At 49.5% G+C, this 22814-nt stretch overlaps 2 protein-coding genes across 4 annotated transcripts in view; both read right to left on the reverse strand.

Moving 5' to 3' along the window:
* Positions 1–1142: 1142 nt before the first annotated feature.
* On the reverse strand, positions 1143–3742 carry c21h1orf52 (chromosome 21 C1orf52 homolog). The gene is made up of 3 exons (XM_035521213.2): positions 3300–3742; positions 2862–3063; positions 1143–1778 (listed from the first exon to the last, which is right to left on the reverse strand). The coding sequence occupies exons 1-3, from the start codon at positions 3564–3566 to the stop codon at positions 1615–1617; spliced, it is 633 nt and encodes a 210-aa protein (XP_035377106.1). The 5' UTR covers positions 3567–3742; the 3' UTR covers positions 1143–1614.
* A 1775-nt stretch (positions 3743–5517) lies between these two features.
* Positions 5518–22814, reverse strand: part of ddah1 (dimethylarginine dimethylaminohydrolase 1) — a 35229-nt gene continuing 17932 nt past the window's right edge. For all 3 annotated transcript variants that reach the window (XM_081704402.1, XM_027033241.3, XM_027033240.3), the window contains 5 exons: positions 15246–15345; positions 13913–13986; positions 12705–12824; positions 7907–8050; positions 5518–6374 (listed from right to left, as the gene is read on the reverse strand). In XM_081704402.1, coding sequence (XP_081560528.1) covers positions 6258–6374; positions 7907–8050; positions 12705–12824; positions 13913–13986; positions 15246–15345 — 555 coding nt within the window. In that variant the 3' untranslated portion in view covers positions 5518–6257. The remainder of the gene's footprint in view (positions 6375–7906; positions 8051–12704; positions 12825–13912; positions 13987–15245; positions 15346–22814) is intronic.

The raw sequence follows: 22814 nt of genomic DNA on the forward strand, positions 1-22814 counted from the left end.
GGAGTCTTATCGCCGCTGCATTTACCAGAATCTGACATCCAGGAGAGATGAGAGATATCGCAGGAATCCCTCTCAAGCCACGCTTTCAGAAGTAAATGAGGGAAAAGTGTGTGTTGCTCTCACTAGACCGCGATGAGATGCATTTCCCAGCCGTCAGTCAGGCGGGAGAGAGGAAAAGGATTCTGTGCTTATATCATTAATGCATCCATCCGTCAGGCAATAATGCAGTCAGCGTGGTTTTAAACGAATTTAATAGTCTTCGTGTTGCCCCCGTAACTCAGAATCAAAGGGCACGTTTGCCTGTTAGTTCTGTGGAGTCTGAGGATGTAATGGGTTCACTGCACAGGGACACACGGGCTCTCGCACGGCACCGTGGACACACACGGGTCCTGCCAGATAACACCCTACTCCAGGGCCTCCAACACCTCACTTCTGCTGCGAGATTTTCAAATGTCCCCAATCAGGAGACACTCTTGTTAGAATCACTGGTTCCAACCTACCAGTTGCAGCGAGTGAAGTGGATACCAGGTCCTGAAACAGAGAAGCAGAGACGATGCCAAGCTGTGCCGGGGACAACGGAGACACTTCACGAGTGTGACTCCAGCTGCTGTAATACATGAAGACGCATCCGAAGGCTTCGGGTTGGAAGCACGGCCGTAGTCAATGGTGCCACCTACTGTCCAACAATCCAACCCTTCCACAGTAAACATGAACTTTACGTTGCACTCGGGAAGATGTCAAGGAGGAACAGATGGAACGGATTAGGTCGTCTAGGAAACACGAATATAACCCATACTGAGAAGGTCACCTGCCTTAATGAGCACGGACGTGCCTACCTGCTGGTTAGAACTGCCTGTCCGGCATTCCGATGGGCGTTCTGAGAACGTTGGAAGAGGCAGTGTGCAGCGTTGAGAGGGATGCTGTGTTCAAGCTTCATACAGGGCTAACTGCACTTCTGATACAGAAACGGAGAAACACTACTTCACGATCGCACAGGTAGCTGTAGCAACATCTGTGTCACTCGTGCAATTGAAGAGGATGTTCTGAGAGACCGAGGAGCGAAAACACATGGGAGGATAGCAATGACATCACTGACAGGACGCGGGACTCTCACGGGAGGACATCACTGACAGGACGCGGGACTCATTCACCTTCCATTTAATGTCTGGAACATGACTGATGATTGTTTAGGACATTTCAAACATTCAGATGCCTCCTGTATCCATACTGAGTTTGTGTGGGTGTTTGGACATCAAATACATGTACGTGTGTGTGTGTGTGTGTGTGTATATCGTTAATGCAGTCATCTGTCAGGCAATAATATATATATATATATATATATATATATATATATATATATATATATATATATATATATATATATAAACTTGAACATCAAATGTATGTTAAAATGAACCTACAAGCAAACAAAAAAATTTCCTCAAGTCCTGCAGAGCGCAGAGATCTAACCAAAAACAAACAAACAAACAAAAAACAAACCATGACAGGAAAGTCCAGTTTAATAAAAACTCCTCCAGAAAAAGTCATGTCCAGCCCCTCCTGAGTGCCACGTCTTGGGCTCGGCATGAAACTCGAGGCCCAGGCCTGCGGCTCTCACTCGGCCGTCTGCCGGAGAATCCGCTTCTCCTCCTCCACGAAGTTCTTGTCGGACGTAGCCTGGCCGAGGTCCCTCTTCCTCTTCTCCTTCTGCTGGAACGTCTCCACACGGCGCTTCTTCGCCGACTTGGGCTTGTTCTCCGCCTTCTCCTCGTCCTCGTCTGCACGGAGCAGAAGGGAAACACCCACCGCCCGATCAACGCGTGAGAACGCGACCATTCCCACCACCACAGCTGTGCTCAGATATCAGAGGACAAGTAATGGGAAAATGGAGGAACTTAGAGGACAGAGAGAGAGAGAGAGATACAGAGAGATAGAGCGAGAGAGGGAGGGAGAGAGAGAGAGAGAGAGAGAGGGAGGGAGAGATAGAGAGAGAGGGAGAGAGAGGGAGGGAGAGAGATAGAGAGATAGGGAGAGAGAGATAGAGAGGGAGGGAGAGAGAGAGAGAGAGAGGGAGAGAGGGAGGGAGAGAGATACAGAGAGATAGAGCGAGAGAGAGGGAGGGAGGGAGAGAGAGATACAGAGAGATAGAGCGAGAGAGGGAGGGAGAGAGAGAGAGGGAGGGAGGGAGAGATAGAGCGAGAGAGGGAGGGAGGGAGAGAGAGATACAGAGAGATAGAGCGAGAGAGAGGGAGGGAGGGAGGGAGAGAGAGGGAGGGAGGGAGAGAGAGATAGAGAGAGATAGGGAGAGAGATAGGGAGAGATAGAGAGAGAGAGATAGAGAGAGGGAGGGAGAGAGAGATAGAGAGAGAGAGAGAGAGAGGGAGAGAGAGAGAGAGAGAGGGAGGGAGGGAGAGAGAGGGAGAGAGGGAGAGAGGGAGGGGGAGAGAGAGGGAGAGGGAGAGATAGAGAGAGGGAGGGAGAGGGAGGGAGGGAGAGGGAGGGAGGGAGGGGGAGATACAGAGAGATAGAGAGAGAGAGAGGGAGGGAGGGAGAGAGAGAGCGAGAGAGGGGGAGAGAGAGAGAGAGAGATAGAGCGAGAGAGGGAGGGAGGGAGAGAGAGGGAGGGAGGGAGAGAGAGATAGAGAGAGATAGGGAGAGAGAGATGGAGAGAGAGATAGGGAGAGAGATAGAGAGAGAGAGGGAGGGGGAGAGAGAGGGAGAGAGATAGGGAGAGAGAGGGAGGGGGAGAGAGAGGGAGAGAGATAGGGAGAGAGAGATAGAGAGAGAGAGGGAGGGAGAGAGAGAGAGGGAGAGAGAGGGAGGGGGGGAGGGGGAGGGGGGGAGCACAGTGGTTTTGTTACCAGATTTGGACTGCTCCTCTTCGGGCAGGAAGTGTGTGCGACTCCCAGGAGCGTGCGGGGCATCGTCTCCGTTGTCCTCATACACGTTGGACCACTTTATGGCCATGTCCATGCCAGGGGGAGGACCCTTCTTCTGCTCCGCCACATAGCTCTGAGGGGGCGGGACCGCGTTGGTCTTCCATACCTTGAACTCCTTGGCAGGCTGAATCCAGACAGACAGACAGACAGACGGAGACAGACAGGCGGTCACAACATGCAAACCATCGTGTGTGAACACGACAGCTGAGCACCGCAGCTTCGTGCCGCTCTGACCAACGCACGTGCGTGTGTTATGGCAACACCGCGCCGTCATCAACCCTTAACACGCGCGCGTGCGTCCGTGCGCAACGGGCGTAAAAGCGCCGACGTGAACGGCACTGCCGGCACCGCGAGACGCACCTGCTCGGGCGCCTTCACCACGCGGCTTTCCCAGTCGATCCGTTTGTTGAGCGGGTTGTAGAGGAAAGCGGGCCTCGCGACGGAGCGGAACAGCTCGTCCGGCCCCGGTAACGGGGCTCCGCCAGCCGCGCGCGTCGTGCCCGGTCCTCCGCCGCCTCTGCGCGCCTCCACCGTCGGCTCTCCGTCGTCGGGATCGCCGTCGCTGTCGCTGAGGTCGTCGTAACCCATGAAAAAGTTCCGCGGCTCACGCTTTTCGTCGTCGCTCATCGTAATAAAGCTTTGACGGCGACACAAAAACAGACGCCGTTTTTAAGCAGGGCGCTGAGTGATGACGACACGGCGGTGCGTCGGGTCCGACCAGTTTCTTTGACGAAATATTTTAATTATTTGCACCGCCCATGAAGCACCACCAAGGGGCAGCAAAGTCCTGTAACCGCACAAAGCCCTCACCGTTACTTCACAAATACACCCGCTCGTTATGGTGTCAATTCTGCTTTTATTACTATTATTATTATTATTATTATTATTATTATTATTATTATTATTAACAGATCCAAAAAAAAAAAGAAGAAGCTCAATCTGAGACAGTACGAGTCTTCCTGGAAGGAGCCTGCGTCTAGGGCAGCCACTTTACTAAGGCAATGGTGCATTACTCAGTTAAAACAGGCATCAGAGAGCACTGGCTTCATTCAGTGCTGTTCAGCTTTCACAGTATTGCAGGTTCACATCACAAACGCAGTAGTTCATCATAAAATATACACTTTAAAAAAATATTTTATCTTTTTTTATTTTTTTTAACTCAGTTGGGTCTAAAACAATTCTATGTCCACTCACAGACCCAATGGACAAGATCCAGCATTTGTTTGTTAAGCGCTACAGCTGTGTGGATCTGTTCAGCTTCACACCTGGGTCAACTGCATCAAGACCCCACAGCTGGAGCGTGGAGGGAAAATTAGTTTTGCCTGTCATGTCTTAATGGATAAATCGCTAAAGCGTGAGAGTCAACTGACCGAAGACTGGCCCTTTTTCCAGACTGCTCAGTGCAACGACACGTCTCTGACATCAGCGTTACAAATGACATAACTAGCTAATCATTCCCCTGTCTCTCCAGGAGTCGAGGCAGATATGGGATCATGCAGTCTGCCATGCAAAAGGGCAGACTGTAAAATCACTGCTCATGCCCCCAGTTACGCGCTGACGCCCTGCACGCGTGACATCACCGCCATAAACAACTCCGTCACGCCCCAGAGGGTGAGCGCAAAGTGTGTGTTATTACTTGACAAGATGCTCGTCCAGGAACCTTCTGTCCATGTCAGGGAGGAAGGAGGGAGAGAGAGAGAGAGGAACGTTAACACACTGTGCATCTGTTCCAAAGCACCTGCTGCAAACCGTGAGAAGGTGGAGCAGCGTCGAGGATGAAACACACATCTCTCAGGCCCCTGGTACCGGACGTGTTTGAGACGCATGCTACTGAGCCCAGTTATCATCCCAGGCAGGACGCACGCGTCTGCCTTCTTAGACACAGTTCCACGAATGTTGGCTACGGTACCGATGTAGTTCAAGGCCAGGGGCCGGAGGATTAACACAGGGAGCCCACAGCCTGATCCGTGGCACAGCAGGACGGCCGTGGAGGAAATGGGGCTGATTCCAGATCAGTATCAATGTGCAGCTCTGACTCTGATTGTAAGAGCGTGAAACTGTTTGTAGATCAGCAGTGAGCGCAGCTTTGGGCTGAGACTGCAAGCAAGAACCACGGGGGGCATGGGGTTACCCAGGCAACCGTCCCAACGTCACTCAACACAACTCACGGAGGCGACGTTGGTTAGCGGCTGAGTACTGCAGGCCAGCTGCAGAACCACTAGGAGCCCCGCTGCATTATGGGAAAGAGCTGACTGCAGTGCAGTTTTTTGTATCGTGCCCTAACGAACCAATGACCTTCTGCCGCACACACACACACATACAAGACCAGATCCCACACGTGACCTCACTTGACCTCACAAAACAAAGCCGCCTAATGTTCATGGCAGGACAGGCAGTAACTAACACACACACACACACACGTGCGCGCCTATGTCAGCTCAAAGAGTAAGATGTCAGTGCACGTTAGACGTGTGTTACGGTGGGGTCAGAGTTAACTAAAGCCCAACTGAGCGCAGGAGTTTAACCATAGCTGAGCAAAAGTGATGTACTGGGTAATAATTAACATCCCCTTATCAAATGCTTAGAAAGTCATTTATTCATTCACTCATTAGAGAGGCGAAACATTTAAAACAATAATTTCCTAACGATTAATGAAAAAGTGCACGAGGCCCTGAAAATACAGCATATACTACAGAGCAGGAGTGAGTGAGGCAGGCTGGCATCGGGACCGCAGCCAGTGGGTGTGGCCTGAACGGTTGTCTAATCCTCTGGTGGTTAACAGTCAGCCAATCACAACGCACAGCATACATTTTATGGCATTTAGCCAACACATGGCATCCTCTGTACAGTGACAGGGTCATCTGAGGGCTGCGTCAAAGGATTGTAAATATTGAGCAGGAGCCTGGGCGTGCGCACACACACACACACACACACACACACACACACACACACGCAGGGTGAACTACAGAGAGAGATCGGGTCCCAATCACCACTTCACTCACTTCCCCTGTGCACTTCCACCTGGGAAAAACTAGACCTGAACGAACTACAGTTTGAACATTTTGAAAAATCAACACAGCAGTTGTTTGAAGGGTGCACAGGGTGCCTCCACACTCCCAGCACACACTTTGTACACCCTGCACGCTAAAGGGGGGGGGGGGGGATCAGCTCTGAATCTGGCGCCCTTTACCAGGTTGAAGTGGTTAAGGGGAGTGAGTGAAATCTCCAGAATTGGGACCTGGCCTCCCATGCCACCAGACCTCTCCTCATCCTGTCTCACTACGGGACGGGGCCGTAGTACGCACTCCGTAGGGTCCCTCAGACCCTGGCCAGCTTGTTGGCTAGGACCAAGCAGCAGCTGAGTGCGCCATCCACCTTCACATTCTCCAGGTTGGACACGGGGATGAGCGTGTAGTCCTTCAGCTTCTCAAACACCTGCAGCAGGTTTGGGGGAACCAGAAGACACACGTTAGGACGTCCCACCTGCTGGGGCACGCCAGGGTGGACGAGCCCTGTAGGGGCTGCCCTGCTCCTGGACGTCGGCCTGGCTCTAGCCTGGTGTGGTAGGCCAGGTCTGAACCAGACTCTTGGAGGCGGGACATGTTTAAGAACACATTTAAAACACCAGGCCAGGACAGCAATTACTGGGACCAGTACCAGTTTACGGTGTGTGTCCCAGTAAGACGGTGTAGATTGAGTCTCTGCTTCCGTCTGCCTACCTGATGTGTGATTGGTCTAAAAGGAAATGTACGGTTCCACAGGCTCAAAGCATCATAGTGTTTCCTTACATAAGTACCGCTATTATAAATGATATTTTACATAATTACAATTACATAATACATTTTTAATCACATTTAATTACAATCACATAAAACATTAGAGGGGTAATTATTGTATTGTACATATTCTAAAAATGGAGGTCAGAGATCTAATTAATGAATTAAAAAGACAGCAAAAGTAAAACACACACCCACACAAACAAACACACACACACACACCCACACCCACACACCCTCACCCACAAACACACACACCCACACACACCCACCCACACCATTCAGAGTCAAATATAACCAGCTAAGGAGTTCAGTGATGACACTTTTATCACATTTATCATCTGTGTTTGCGTCATGATGCTAATTAACTCTGGTCGTTAGGGTTAATTGAATAAATGCATGGTAATGAAGGAAGGATAACAGATTAACAAAGGTGATTTGTTGGCTGTCTGGTGTGGGTGTGCCTCCCTGAGTCTTGTTTAGGAAACAAAAAAATGGAGAAATACTACCCCATCAAAAAAACAACCCCCACGACGTGTCATTCAGTGGCGGGTTTCCAATATTCACCAAGTTTTCCTACAAGCTTTCTAAACACGACTACCCAACCCCCGCACTGTCCCGCTCAGAACCAAACATGCATGACCAGCACAGATGTTGTTGATGAGAGAGAAATAATTAACACGTTTCTGAGAAATCCCCGGCCCAGAATTTCTACTGCAAACCACCACAAAAGAAAAAAAGACAATGACAGTGTAAATTCTGTGGTGGTGTGAGAGGCTGGCTGGGCCTGTCCTGTCACCCGGGTTTATACTGCTCATCTGGGAAGCAGCTGCACGGGGGTCCGAGTACACCAGCTGCTCCTCCGCCGAGCGGCACCGCACACTTGTACAGTCAGTGAGGGAAAAGTGGCAGGTTGATGATGTAATGGAGACCAGATATAAAAAATGGACCACTGCTATTTTTGGATGAGAGTGTCTCAGGTTGAATAAAATGAGAGAGAGAGAGAGAGAGAGAGAGAGAGAGAGAGAGAGAGGAGAACATCAAAGCCTCTGAGTCTCTTCTCTATGTAGACATCACCATGAAGGCCCTGCCACTGATGCTGGACACTGTCAAACGACAACAGAAGTGCCTGAGGTGTGTGTGGGAGTGAGTGTGCATGCATGCGAGTGTGTGCGTGTCTGTCAGTCATACCTTGGCGCTCTCAGGGAACTGCTCTGGCGTGACGTGCAGAAGGATGTGGCCTTTCCCAGGCATGTTGATGTAGACACAGTTAGCAGCAGCATCATCAGGAACGGTCAGTTTATCATACTTATGATCACTCAACTGCTGCATGGTCTGAGAGAGAGAGAGAGAGAGAGAGAGAGAGAGAGAGAGAGAGAGAGAGAGAGAGAGAGAGAGAGAGAGAGAGGAGAGAGAGAGAGAGAGAGAGAAAACCCAGTCAGAATCACCCAAATTAGAAAACAACTCAAATGTTATTGGGAAAGTCAGTCAACATCACAGCGTAGAATGCGGTGTTATTGGGCCCAGAGTCCACACGCTGTCTGGTCTAAAACTGAGCTCTACCCTGACCAAGTACAGACTCAGTGACCAGCGCCTGGACACAGACACCAGCAGACAAACAGTCCTGGATACCTAAAGGGGTCAGAGAGAGGGAGGGAGGGAGGGAGAGAGAGAGAGAGAGAGAGAGAGAGAGAGGGAGGGAGAGAGAGAGAAAGAGAGGAGGAAAAAAGGCAGAAAGAGTGACTTAGAGAAAACACAAGAGATCAAACAAAGACCCTGAGGGCAAACAAAACGTCTATTAAACCCTGTAACAACAGCTGAGAGGAGCAGGCAACTTCACACGACTCTGATTACAAACTCCAAAACAAACCAAAACAGGAAGCAGCAGGGGTGCAGAGAGCTCTCACACACACACACACACACACACAAGGAGCACTATGATCTGGTCTTTATCTAACAGGGTCAAGTAGACATTCTTTTGCCACTGATGTCATTTTGTATTTATAGAGAGAGACAGAGAGAGTGAGAGAGTGAGAGAGAGAGAAGCAGAGAGAGAGAGAGAGAGAGAGAGAGTGTGAGTTTGTGTGTGTGTGTGTGTGTGTGTGTGAGAGAGAGAGAGAGAGAGAGAGCTGGTCCCGACACTGAGTTCATTAACACACACTAACACATCAGGACCAGTCTGAAATACAAGCAATCAGACCAAATTATTACATTTAAAAAACAAAACTACATCACCCACTGGAACACACACACACAAGCACAAAGTGCAATGTTATCTGGCCCTAAAACGTCAGTACATTGTAGCAGACGACTTGTACACAGTGACTGACATTAAACACAGAACCACGTTGACAAAGTACAGACTGAGTGAACACAGCCCGGCCGTCCAGACCAGCCGATATAAAAAGTCATGGCTACCAGAGAACAGAGACTGTCAGCAATGTAAATATGACACTGTAGAGACAGAGCTGCACTTCCTCACTGAATGTGAAAAATTCATCCAAACAGGGCAAATTTACTTTACAAAATTTGAGATGATCCACCCCAGCTTTTAGTGTCTGCCTAACACTGACAAACTGTCCATCCTGTTGAGCGAAATGAAGGAAAGCAGCACTTTAGCTGGGCGATACACATCTGCCTGCCCTAAGATGAGGGACAGAGAGTAACCCAGCCACGCACACGCACGGCTGGACGGGCATGAACTGTGAGGAGTAGGGAGTGAACTACACTCTCCCACTCCCACTCTCACTCCCAGGTGAGGAACACAAAGCACTTTCACAGGCTCCAGATCAGCTAGCTCCTGATCTGAAGGCCTGCCTACTACAGACAAACACATGTTGACAGCTTTTTGGACCAATCACCATGCAGCACTCCTGAGTGGTTCCATGTGACTGGCCGCAAAATTGTGTCTGAATTTTACCAAAGTGCCAATCAAAAGACAAAAAGGAACAAAGGTGAATACAGGTAACAGAGAACATTCACCAGCTTTTAACCACGAGGACGCCATCGGATTGAGGACCTACAGACAGAACACACACACACACTCACTCACTCACACACACACGGCCAGTAGCTTGTGGCCCTTATAGTCTTGCACTAAAATGTACAAACAGCCTCTGGTGTATTTGTTTATCTAACTCTCTCTCTCTCTCTCGCACACACAAACACATGCTCATCCACGATCACACTCACGCGTGCGCACGCACACACTCACAGTCTCTGGGTTAGCCCTGCCATCCTGAGTGAGGAGTCGTAAAGGACGGACTCCTGGAACTGCCGTACGTGAGGCAGGCAGACGTGAACATGGGTCTCCGTCTGGAAGTATTTGAGGAAGTTGACCTCAGCGTCCTGCCGCTCGGCCATTGGTCAGTCTGATTTCACCGTTATGAGTAGAACTGCTGGAATCTACAGTCTTCACATCCTCAACTAAACATGGTGTCATTCCTGACTGGAGACTCACTCATGCTCACACACACACACACACACACCCACACAACGACAGATGCCAGCTGCCATTACAAGTATCCATATGGTTGGTGAAAAGACTGGGAAACAGAAGTCAGGGACAAATCCAAGGAGTCTCCGGCAAGGGTCAAGGGAGAGAGAGGGAACCGACGTTACCGGAGAGTGTCCCAAATAGGATGGTCTTGGGCCGCCAAACGATATCATTAAATTGTGTAATAATTTAAATCATTGATGATGTTAAGCATATTATTAGTTGTTGCCATGGGAACGTTATGCATTTTTAATAGTCTCTGCTTAAAGTATTCCTTTTGCACAAGTAGTCAGATCTGTGTTTAAGTAAACACTTAGACAAGGCTGCATTTAAGTACAACACAATAAACTGATTCATTACAACTATACATTTTTTCAGAATGACAAGATTACAGCAGATTTTTAAGTCTGACAAAGAATGCAGGGGTACATGTAGCTAACACAGAAGCACAAGAACGTGTGACTTCCTCCCCAGAAGATGACATGTGTGTGTGTGTGTGTGTGTGTGTGTGTGTTCTAGCACCACCATCCTCTTACCTGTTCACTCACTAATCCCCAACAACGTGTGGCCATACCAACCATGCACTGGGCCTGACTCAGTTTAGACTAGAGCCTCATACAAGCCTCACACAAGCCTCACACTGAGTCACTCTAACTAATCACAACAGCCTGCTTGTGACAGCCAGCCAATCAGAACAGCCTGCTTGTGACAGCCAGCCAATCAGAACAGCCTGCTTGAGCCACTTTCCTGCCTGTGGAAGCTATGGTGCAGGCTCTTAAGACTATGTTGGGCATCATTTCAAGTGTATTTGTTCAGTTGTGTTTCACAGTTCTGTTTGTTGGATAATGTTTGCGTAGAGGTTTGTGGTGGCTTGGTCTGCACAATCTCCACCAACAGAGGGCGATGTTGAGCTAGGGTGTGTGAGTCTAAGAAGCGATAATACAGGGGTGTGCATGCGAGTTATGCAAGAAAGGTGTGGGACTGATGCATAAGTGTTTAGAGTTATATCGGTACACATGCACATTGTTATTATAAGATATGACTGTGTAGGTGTGTGTTTGCATGCATGTCTGTGTGCTGATTCAAGGTTCACAGTGTATTATGGGGAGTATTAAAGTTCTTTTTTAAAACTTGCCTGAAAACATCAGCACCTGAACATCTGAACCAGGGGGTGGGGCCTCTGCCAACACCTGCACATCTGAACCAGGGGGTGGGGCTTTTGCCAACACCTGAACAATCTGAACCAGGCATGCGGAGTTCTGCTGCCGTACGGATGCATTCGGAGCGGCCGGAACGTTGCCTCCCCGCTTGGAATCGGCGAACGAGCCAAAAAACGAAATCCCAACAGAAATACACCATCCATGCATTAATTCCAGCTCCGGCAGGGCACAGGGTGTTTCCATAACGACCACCACCATCAGAACGCAAATCTCGAATGTTTGTTTGGGCAACAGCAGCATTGCAAATCCCAGAAAAATCCCAACATTCCAATGCTATATCCTGACTCAACTCCTGGCTAGAAAGAGCACTACAGAAGGTTCCTGCTACTGGTAGACAGTTCGAACCCTTGCCAGAGTCCACGTTTGTTTCTTTGTGGGTGTGGCTAAGACTGCAACTAGATGGCATTCCCAACAGTGAACCAGTGTAACCAGTACACCTAAAATGGCAGACATTAGTACTGAGAACGAATGGCCGGATCACCGTGGCGACAGCGCCCATGGTGCTCAGTAGGGAAGCCACTGTCACCATTATGGGTGAACTGGGATGCTCTTCTTAGCATGACTCTCTCTGGACAAACACCTGAATATAAGATCTCCTGGAGCAAAGCCAGCTGGAAGCAGACGTCCCCCGCACTTGGCCCGCCTGCTGTCTCTTGGGACGGCCCGAGGACTCCGGGACGGTATGTGCTGGGTGTCTTTTGTTGCCGGGGACCACGGTACCCCTGGTGCGTAGCCAATCTTGGCCCCAATGCCACAACGTCGTAAACACAGGCCCCTCCAAGTCTCCGGCCTTTAGGCACGGGGTAACCCTGCCCTCGGCCCGAGACTGAGGCAGATGACATTCCTGAGCTGTGCTCTCCTGACAACCGGCTGGAATGTTGCCCCCTCTGGGGCAGTGACAGGTGGCAGTAAACTAGCAAAGCCCAACACTGGGAATCTATATGTACAGCAACCGCTGCCCCAGGATTCAGCAATCTCTCCGAGGGATGGATAAAACCCGTCTGGGTTGTTTGCTTGTTCCTTCTCTCTTACACCTGACGTATGAATTGACGGCTCACTCCATCACAGGTCAGCACAGACTGCTGAGAGCCCCGCGCCCAGCCCAGTTTAGAGTGTTCTCTCTTCCAGCAGGTCTGCTTCAACTCAATGACAAATAAATCATCTGGAATCAGGTATTCAGGGCTTCCGGGCTTAAAATATTTCACTTTTAAGTTTTTTTTTTTACTTCACTTGAGGTATTTTGGCTCAAGACACACTGCTCAAAATACTATACCTTTAAGGCTCTCTGTGCTGTTTGGCTGGAGCCAATGGCAATGAGACCTGGGCCTGCCATACTGCAGAAACTCTTCAGGTGCAGACCATGCGAGACTGGCACAGTGGACACAGCATAGTCCTGCAACACAAGATCACACAGGCCTGTAAAACCCTCTCCTATTGGACAGAGCCTCATACTGTAAAACATTATCCTATTGGGTGAGAACATTCAGGACGAGTGCTTGTTCCAGCACGCTCTTCAACACGTACGTGTCTAACACCTGTCTACGTGTGTTATTTGAAAACTGCTGGTACTTTTTTTTTTTTTTTAACTGACGGTTTGAAAAGAGGAATATCTACGGATGAACGTGCAGCCGGGAATGCGGAAAATGCCAAAGGAAAGAAAGTGTCGTTAGCGCATAAGTGGGGGACGCCCTGGCCTGGACCGATCATATGTCCGTCATCAGGGTCAAAGCTACTTGACAGTCAGACATTGGATCTGTCGGTCAGACGCTGGATCTGTTGAGCTCATCAGTGCGGGGGTGTGGGCGGTGAACAGGCCCTCATTCAGGTCCCTGGTGCTGCCAGCCATCACACAACTCACTGGCCAAATTCACACAAACAGTTGTTCTGCAGTGTCCAGCAGTCATGTAATATAACTGTCATAGCAGTATCATAACCATATCATATCTTAACAGTAACAACAGTGTCAAAGCAGCATCAGTACTGTATCATAACTATCATAACAGAACATAAGTGTCATAACCCTATCATAACAGTGTCATAACCATTTTAACAATAACAAAAGTGTTATAGCAGTATCATTACAGTATCATAACGTATCAAAATAGTGTCAACCATATTATAACAGTAACAGTGTCATAATATCATTACAGTATCATAACAATAACAAGTGTCATAACCGCATCATAACAGTTACAGTGTCATAACAGTAACAAGTGTCATAAGCATATCATTACAGTATCACAACATCATACCAATATCAATACAGTATCAACATCATAACTAACAACAGTAACAAAACCGTATCCTTACAGTATCACATCATCATAAATAACAACAGTAACAAAACCGTATCATTACAGTTATAATGTTATCAGCTATAACACTGACATATGAGCAATGGGAAGAGAATCTACCAAGCAGCAATTCTGGCCTTTACAAAACGTGTTGCCGACAGTGAAACATATCCACATAAATACCCACCTTAAAGGTGTCTGCCAAGATCTCTGCCCCCCTCTGATTGGTCCGCTTTGATAACCCCACAAAGAACTCTGCACCTGAGAAGAGACAGAAGAGACAGGGGTGGACGTCCAGAGTTGCCAAGACATTCTGCAGTGCATCATGGGTCATGAAATAAATGACGGAACAGCAGGGAGAGGATAAAGACGGTACGCGATGACTTAATCGTCAAAATGAACCGTGTGTTTATCTTCTGTTCTACTAATGTTTGAACTGTTTACATCACTTAAACACACACACACACACACACGAGGAGGATTTTCGGGGTCATTTGCTGTAACAAGCGGCTGGCTTCCATTCCTGCCATGAGGTCATTCTGTCAGCGGGACAGACAAACCATCCCCACCCCACCCCCCCAGACCCGGCTGAACAGTGAGCTCAGGTGACATTAGGATCAATCAGCTTACAGTCGGCACCACATCCTTTGCGTCCGCTGTAGCGAGAGGGTCCCGGCCGAGGTCGCCAGACCCAGAGCAGCGTTTTTAATCTTTAATAATGGGGTTTGGTACAGAGTCCAGGCTCGTTTGGGATTAAAAGCATGCGAGAGTCTCTCCAGGACGCGACAGCAGTGGTTACGAATGTTTTACAAATGAGACGTTAGACGCCCCAAAGCCGAGAGGAAGGTCCATCTCGGCTCCCACACGGAGACGGAATCCACCACCCGAAGGTATACAAACGCAATCAAGCGTCTCACGTCTTATATTTCTAATATTTCCCAGACCTACAGAGACAGTGAGAGGAAGAGGGAGGGAAAGAAGAGAGAGAGAGAGAGAGAGAGAGAGAGAGAGACACAGGTGCGCCATTAGGTGAGCTGGGCGGGGCCAGTCAAGGGCCGCGGTCATGGGTCATCTGCGTCCTTCTCACGCACAGCAGGACTCTGACCGAGTTGTGGGCAGCAGCAGGCGGGTAAGTAGAAGCTAGAACCCAGCCTTAACGTTCAGTCCTCCAGACGCTCAGCGCTATGGAGGCTTGAGCGCAGCAGTAAGAATCCCACAAGTGTTACTCGGATTCAAAACAAGACACGCAGGTTTCTGAACACAGAACACAGGCCTCGGAAACAGTCTGAAAGGCGCTGTCAAAGAGGATAAACAACTGTAATTAAAAAGCCCGGTGTGTGTCTGGAGAAACTAATCCTAAATTAAGTACACCATTTTTGTAAAAGTAGATTTTAGTTTATTTAGTTGTTTTTATCTGGTTTGATAGCTATTTGATTGGGTGTTGGTATCTATATACTGGGCAGACTGGCTATCAGGATATGGACCGTGTTATCAGACAACCTCTGATTGGCTTTTAATACCTGTGAAGAGGACGTCTCCTCCATCCAGCGTAGCAGTTTCGTCTGTCATTTCCACAACGTTCAGGCTGAGGTTTGTCAGAGCCGTCTTCATCTCCTCAACCTACGAGAAAAATAAGACACAGTGAACAACGTAAGAAGTCGGACAAACACTCCATTCCATCGGACACAGGCAGTCTGCCTACATGCCTTCAGTCATTGGTCAGAAGCAATAAAGACCTTATCTGTCTTTCTGGACAGTTCCATTGTTCATAACAAAATGTTCAAGATACCGGGATGATGTCATAACTTAAGGACAAAGGGTGATGTCATCTTAAAGGGAAAAATGTTCACATTCTATGAGGAAAGTGAGCCAAAGGAAGTGACCTACAGAGAAAAAAATGAGACTCTGGAATCTCTCTGGAAGCAAGAAGTGGTCAGCAGATCAGCTGCTCTGATAAGGCATCTGTTAGGTCATGTGTGTGTGAGATTGTCCCAGCGAGAAACCAAGATGGGCTTCTAAACGTGTGTGATTTACAGCCTGTTTGGTTAGTCCTGGGGGCCTTGATTTTACAGGAGCGAATCAGTGTTTCCACGGCGATATCTGGTGGTGAGGTCAGAGCTTCTGCTTCTAATCACAACAAGCCAAGCATGAGCTCACACAGGTATGTTGCCATGGCAATGGTAGGCCCCCTGTTTCTTTTATTGGATAATGGAGGACCACCGTTGCCCACCGACCCAAATAAAACGCACGCAAGTATTTAAAGGATGTTTGTACCCCCGCCCCCCTACACTCACACACAATCCCTGCTCTCGTGTTGTTTAGGTACAGGAAGTCCAACTCTGATTATTATACAGTTCACACTGGACCTTTTATACACAAAACATACGAGCACACCGAATAAACACAGAACATGAGATGAGCGTATTACTCAGAGTAATAGCCTCATCTCATCATAGCCTGGGGGCGGGATTTCTTCAGAAAATGTAGGCCCTGCTAGCCTCTGGCCCCCATCAGAGCTCCATGTCTGGGGTCTGGGGGTCTGTTGAATGTCTTTCACCATGAGACATTAGTCCCAGATGACCCAGCATCCCTGAACAGATGGGGATTAAGTGTAGAACAGCACAGGAACACAGCCAGAGAGCACAGCTCAGGAGCACAGCCGGAGAGTTGAAAACAGCCCAGGTTTCACTCATGACGAGCCAGGATAAGATAAGCCAGTGTAACTGTGCGTGTGTGTGTTGTGTGCAACAATCTCCCTTGATGCCTGCTACACAGTTCAAACTCATACTTGTGCTATTTTATGTTTCTATTTCAAGACCATACAAGATTTTAACTATGACGAGATTTATTACAGTAAAAATTTACAAACACTACGTTTTTTGCACCTCATGCAAGACCTCCGTACAAGACAGGCACTATATACAACACATACTGTATATACAAGACCGCAGACTGACCCTAGACCCTAGGACGACGTCCCCAAACGTGTCCAGACAGTTCCATCCTAATCCCAAACACATTCATCCCCCAAGATGCAGGTCATGCGCCAGCTACAGGCTACGGAGAGAGTAGCTGGATCCTAATTACAGGCGCCCAGAGTGCTGGGGTGGGCTGCGCGGCACGTGATGGACGGGGGTCTTCCTCGCTGGTGGAGAGAGAAAAGGCAACCCCGCAGGCCAGCGGCTCGAACCAGAGCAAATAAAGGCAGACACAGTCTGTGAAGTGTGGAGTACCAAAAGTCCCAAAGGCCAGTGACACCTATTAGGAGCGCGCGCGTGTGTATGTGTGTGTGTTTCATATGCACACTACCATTCCAAAACTAACTTTCCACCCCTTTTCTTACTTCTTATGACTTTGCATTTTTTAGAAAGCTTTTTGTGTCTGGGTAAGGTCATACCAATGTCGTAATGGTAATGGTAATGCTAACTTCTGTGTGTGTGTGTGGTAGCTTGTTAATGACCTTCCCATCACTCCACTTAACCATTCGACCTCCCAAACCCAGATCCTTTCATCCTGACAAGAGATCTGTAAATCTCCCGAATGCTCAGTGTGATGTAGCCCCTGGCGAAGGTCCAAGGTCAGAGGTCAGAACCCTAACCCTAGGCCAAGCTGAGGTCACTGCTAACAGGCTCATTCTGTGACTCAGAGTGTGTAGACACACACACTTGGTCATTCTGAATGAAATAATTTTGGTTTTTGGTTCAGCTGTTTCTATGGGACGTGACCTAACGCAGTCTGTAGGTGGCGGCAGTGTGCCAACTGGTGCCTAATCTGCCCTAAAACCCAGAAGAAGACACATGGACGTGAAACCCGTTACCATAGAAACTAACATCATCCTTTAAGGGTCTGAATGATAAGCAAGCTCTAAACGCTGAAGCTGCCGTGTTTGAGAAGTGCACGGCCACACACGCTTACGCCACGACGGAGGTTCAGATGTTTACAGGGGGGCGATTTTTGATGGGTTTATGGACGGTTCCTTCTGTCTGTGCTTCCTGTCCGTGCGTTCATTCCTTCCTATTCCATTTTAAGACGTACTAAACGATGAAAGAAAAACTGATCAATCCGCTTGTAACCCAGATTGACAAACACATTAATTTTTTTCCTGTAACGTGTTTTTGTAGTGTTTCTTTAACGAGCATAACGTGGTCATGGTTAATGACCCTCTTTAAGCTGTGACGCTGTAGTTTCTTCACCAGGTGGACAGATCGTGCTTTCCATAGCAGTTGTGTCCGCAGGGTCCTAGGGCGTTTTTCCAGGACAGCTGTCTACCGCCTCGTGTGATTCCGCTCCAGGCCTTAGTGAGCATGACCTCACCTGACCCAGGAAAGCCCTGTAATCGGGAGGCCATTCAGGATCATCTCTTCATCGATTTGACTGTGGAATTCCATGCAACAGAAACTAGATGAAGGAAAAACTTCCCAATTTGACCCCATCGACGCTCGGAGAAGGCCGGGCCCGGAGCAGCAGCTTCTGTGAGCTGAGCTGAGGCAGCAGCTCTCTCGTTGCTAGGAGACGACCTCCCACCCCCACCCGCCCAGGCACGGAGTCACGGACACTTACACAACAGCTATTAGAGCTCTTACAAGCCGGTGAGATTCAGAGACCCCCCCGCCGGGCCGCACATCGGTCTGCTCCTGTTCACCTCAGTGCAGTTCTTTGTCCTTGGGTTGCATGTTCTGTGCAGTCAGACCTACCCACGTCTTCTCTGACATGGACTCTCTGGGGGCAGCATGCCAGTCTGCCAGTGGCCAACACCCCTAGGGCACTGCTGCCGTTACTGGGAGCTGGGCACCACCGCCCTGTGCTGAATGTCTGCGACAGGCATCTGTGACGGGCGTGCCCTCACACCAGAGGTGGTATCACAGCACGGCACCCTTCAGTGTTGGGACCCGACTGACTCGCCGTCTTACACTGACGGATGTGCAGAATCTAATGCACCCAACACTGTGTCTAATCTTTAATCTCGCACTCAGTGTCTAATCTCAATCTCGCACTCAGTGTCTAATCTCAATCTCGCACTCAGTGTCTAATCTCAATCTCGCACTCAGTGTCTAATCTCAATCTCGCACTCAGTGTTTCAAGACAACGTACCCCAACATCTCACAACCCATCTTTCTCAGCACTTTGTACGGTCATGCACCGTACGTATTGGTGCATATTTGCTCCTTGTAACGCTGGCACGTTTCCGGGCCGAGCTCTCGGGCTGATAAGGGCCGAAGTAATCCATCACTGTTAAGCCGCGGGAGGAGAGCCGCGGTGTCCAGTTAATGGCGCGGCCTAACAGAGAGGGACGTAGAGCTGACGGAACATCAGCAAATGCGGAATTCTGGCAGTGCCAGCGCAGAGATAAACGCCGGAGGAAAGTCAGTACGGATGGAAAACGACCGGAGCCTATCTGCACTGAGGAATTCCAATTTCGCCAGGGAGAGGAGGAAAGAGCCAAATTCCGCACTATCGAGATCTGCCGAGGAATCCGATATCCAGCCGTTTGACGTCACGGTGGCTCAGCTCGGCCAGCTAACGCACACACACACACACACACATTCGTGTGCAAACCTGTACGCATACTCACAAATACATATGCGCATGGGTGTTTAGTACCTAGTGCTGAACACTCGGTGTTTAGTACCTAGTGCTAAACACTCGGTCTTTGGAGACTACACAGTTTTGGCCCACATCTGTCTGCCAACACACCTGAGCCAACCAATCAATAACCCCGACTGTCTGGGGCAGAGTGGTTGCTCGGTCTCCCGAGCCCTGGATCCTTCCAGGAAAACAGACCCCCACGAAGCTGTCCTATAACCCCAGCAGGCTCTGGGGGCAGATGCACACCCTGGACCTGCAGCTCTGGGGAGCCGTGATGGGCTTTGTGAGGGCAGAGCACCCAGAGGTCAGCCCGGGTGGAGGTCAGCTGGGCTGCTGCACTCTTGTGCCCATCTGCGGCAGCTCACAGGAACTGGACCGGTTAACATGGTCAGAAGACTGGGGCTTCTCCCACACCAGCTCACATTCAGCTCCGAGGAGGAATTTACAGTTGCCCCATCTGTCTCTGCTCTTTCTTTCGTCTCTTTTCTATCCTCCCTACACTCACTCGCTCACTCACTCTCTCCATCTCTCTCTCTCTCCCTCTCCCTCCTCTCGGAGGTCTGCTTGCTAAGTCGGGCCGAAGGTTGGACAAACATGGGGTGTGTTCTGTTCTAATCTGTGTGATCAGAGAATGTGCCCTCTCTGAGGAGAGTGAGAATGTGTGTTCAGCAGGCTGTTCCAAGCCGTTCCGGTGTGGGGGAGTGGTTCATGAAACTGGCACCCGTTATCTTTCACTCACACGCACAAAGAAAGACCTCTCTGTCTCCATGGCGAGAGCCTCCGTTTCCAGGCGCTGGTGTGGCCGCAACCCAGTGAGCCTTTTAAACGGGTGTTAGCGAGACTCAGCCAGGCCTCAGACAAAAAGGCTGTTAGTTTCTCCTGACAAAAGGCATGAGAAACCCGGCGTGACTCAGCACTCACGTGGGCAGACACTGGAGTGTTGTGTATGCGAGGGGCGGGGCCAGACCCCCCCCCTCTGCTCGTCTCCGCGGTAACAGTGCATTGTTGCCACACTGTGGGACTAGACGATGGATTACCCTTTGGAATCTTGTAACGAAACTCCGTTTCCCACAATCCACGCATGCCTTCATGGTTCTGTGAAGTCAATCATCAGTTTATTATTATTATTTATCAGTTTATTATATTATTTATTAAGGATGTCATACACGACTCTGAAACCAAAACTGTCCGGAAACTGTCCCGAGTCCTCGCAATCAGGGAGACATGGAGGTGAAGGGACATGGAGGTTTGGAGGTCCTTTCTCCTCTAGAGGCCTGGCAGTAGGGGACTGAGAGGGAACCATAACACAGAAAGAAAAACCGTCTGACAAAGAACCTCACCAGGGATCACTGACATGTATGCATGAACACACACACACGCACACACACACACACACACACACAAGCACATAAACGTGCACATACACGTACCACTCATGCGCACATGCACAGATGGATGTAGAGAGAGAGAGAAAGAGAAGGAGGAAAAACAAACACAGACCACCTGCCAGCTTAATGAACCAAGAGCCCCAGCAGGACCTCAGTGAGGACACCTCTACTGCCTGTCCAGAAATAAATGCTGCAATACTGCATGAAGAGACAGGACAAGACCACAGAGCTCCTGCATAGACCAAGATAGCCTCAAACGCCAAGAGTTTAAGAGCTGAGAACACGGTGACCCCTGACCTTCAGCGTACTGGTCTGAAAACACCTGAATACACTCTCACAGACAAACCGAGAGACTGAAAGGAAATAACTGCATTCACGAGCTCAGGACCCAAACCGACAGTGAGAGAAAAGCTCTCTGATTTAAGAGAATCCCTCTCCCTCCCACTGCTGTGTGTGTGTGTGTGTGTGTGTGTGTGTGTGTGTGTGTGTGTGTGTGTGTGTGTGTGTGAGAGAGAGAGAGTGTGTGTGTGTGTGTGTGTGTGTGTGTGTGTGTGTGTGTGTACTTTGACCAAATTCATCTCATTTTTGTGATCCATATGGCCAACACATGCAGGTGTTTGTATTCTACATGCTTATTTATACAGGTATTTCTGGGGCTCTCCTCTCTTCTCAACTCCTCTCTCACCACAGCGCACAGGCACATCCACAAAACAGCCTTATTGAGAGCAACAAACTTCAAAAGACACAGAATGTGACAGTTATTCCACATGCTGCATGACCGATCAAAACTTTTCCATCTGTCTGAGTGGTCTCTAGTAAACCCGAGCACTCTGATCTCCCCCGATCGGCCCAGAGCGGTCTGGTCTCCCCCGAGCGGTCTGGTCTCCGGCAGTTATGGACGGTCTGTATGGCTCAAAGCCCCATTGTGGAGGAGAGAGAGAGACAGACAGACAGGACCACCGACCCAAAACGCAGCCTCTCTGTACCTCCGAGGTGAAGAGGTATGGGGGAGAGATGTACAGAACCGTGGAGTTCCCAAAAGCCCCAGGTTTGTTTTTAACTACATTCACCAACAGGCTCAGATGAACGACGCCAACTGTCCCATTGCTCCACCAGTCGACCCCCTCATAGGCACATGCAGTGTGGCAGCACATCGCTGAGGGAGAGTCACCCTCCTGGTTTCCTCCTGGACTAGAGGCCAATTATAGGCTGAGATCGGTCACATGGGCCTCCAAACGTTTCTGATCAGGCAGCGCTGAGGAGACCCCATGAGGACCCGCACCGCTGAAATCTTCCTTCAGCTTCCTGTCTGGATGGCAGGGCCATGGCGAGCTTCCTGTCTGGAGGGCGGGACCTCATGGGCACGCTTCTGAACTACGGTCATTCGCCTCCCTCGGGCACCACGACCGTCGCCAGGACAATTGCAGCGGAAACGATGGGTCATCTGGCCGTTCCACGTGCCGCTCGGACCAAGCTAACAGGGGCACGCGAGAGATACGTGGTCAGTCACTAGCCAACACTGGGCGGCCGTGCGCTTCAGCGGCATCACCAAGACTGGTGTGAGATGACCGGTAGTTAAACGCAGGTGGATTTTTAACACGTCATCGTCAGTTGTGGAACTCAGGATGTAGCAAACAAATGCGGCCGAGGGTCTGGAGGGTTGTTATGAGTGTGTGGTAATGCGGTCGGGAATACACACGCACACACATACACACATTCTCATTCGGGAAAATAGCTCATCAGATTTCCAAGTGATTAACTGTATACAATACAGATGACAGAGCAGAAGAAGACAAAGATCACAAAGAGAAACAAAACACACACAGCAATGACTAATCTGAAGTGATGTAACAGACCCACTAGGAATTCCATCTTTGCTCTGTAATACTCTAGCAGACATTCCAGTGTGCAGATGAAACCAAATGCTGCACACAGGCCTGTAACTACCTGCTTCAGTCTCTCTCTCACACACACACACACACACACACACACACACACAGGCTCCATTCTGAGAGTCTGAGAATTTCACCCCTAGAAAGTTGTCTGAATGAAGAACCGTCAGTCGTCTCTGTATGGGCTGAGCCCTGACTGCTACTCAGCCTGCAGATGAGCCCC

The sequence above is a fragment of the Electrophorus electricus genome, chromosome 21 (genome assembly GCF_041902795.1).
Source record: "Electrophorus electricus isolate QZ-2024a chromosome 21, ASM4190279v1, whole genome shotgun sequence".
NCBI lineage: Eukaryota > Metazoa > Chordata > Actinopteri > Gymnotiformes > Gymnotidae > Electrophorus > Electrophorus electricus.

What these genes read in the sequence shown, in the direction of transcription:
- c21h1orf52 (XM_035521213.2), bottom strand. Translation starts at nt 3,566, where the DNA reads ATGAGCGACGACGAAAAGCGTGAGCCGCGGAACTTTTTCATGGGTTAC. An exon ending in TGGTGAAGGCGCCCGAGCAG is followed by an intron (nt 3,064 to 3,299) that starts GTGCGTCTCGCG and finishes GTCTGGATTCAG; the next exon opens with CCTGCCAAGGAGTTCAAGGT. An exon ending in AGAGGAGCAGTCCAAATCTG is followed by an intron (nt 1,779 to 2,861) that starts GTAACAAAACCA and finishes TGCTCCGTGCAG; the next exon opens with ACGAGGACGAGGAGAAGGCG.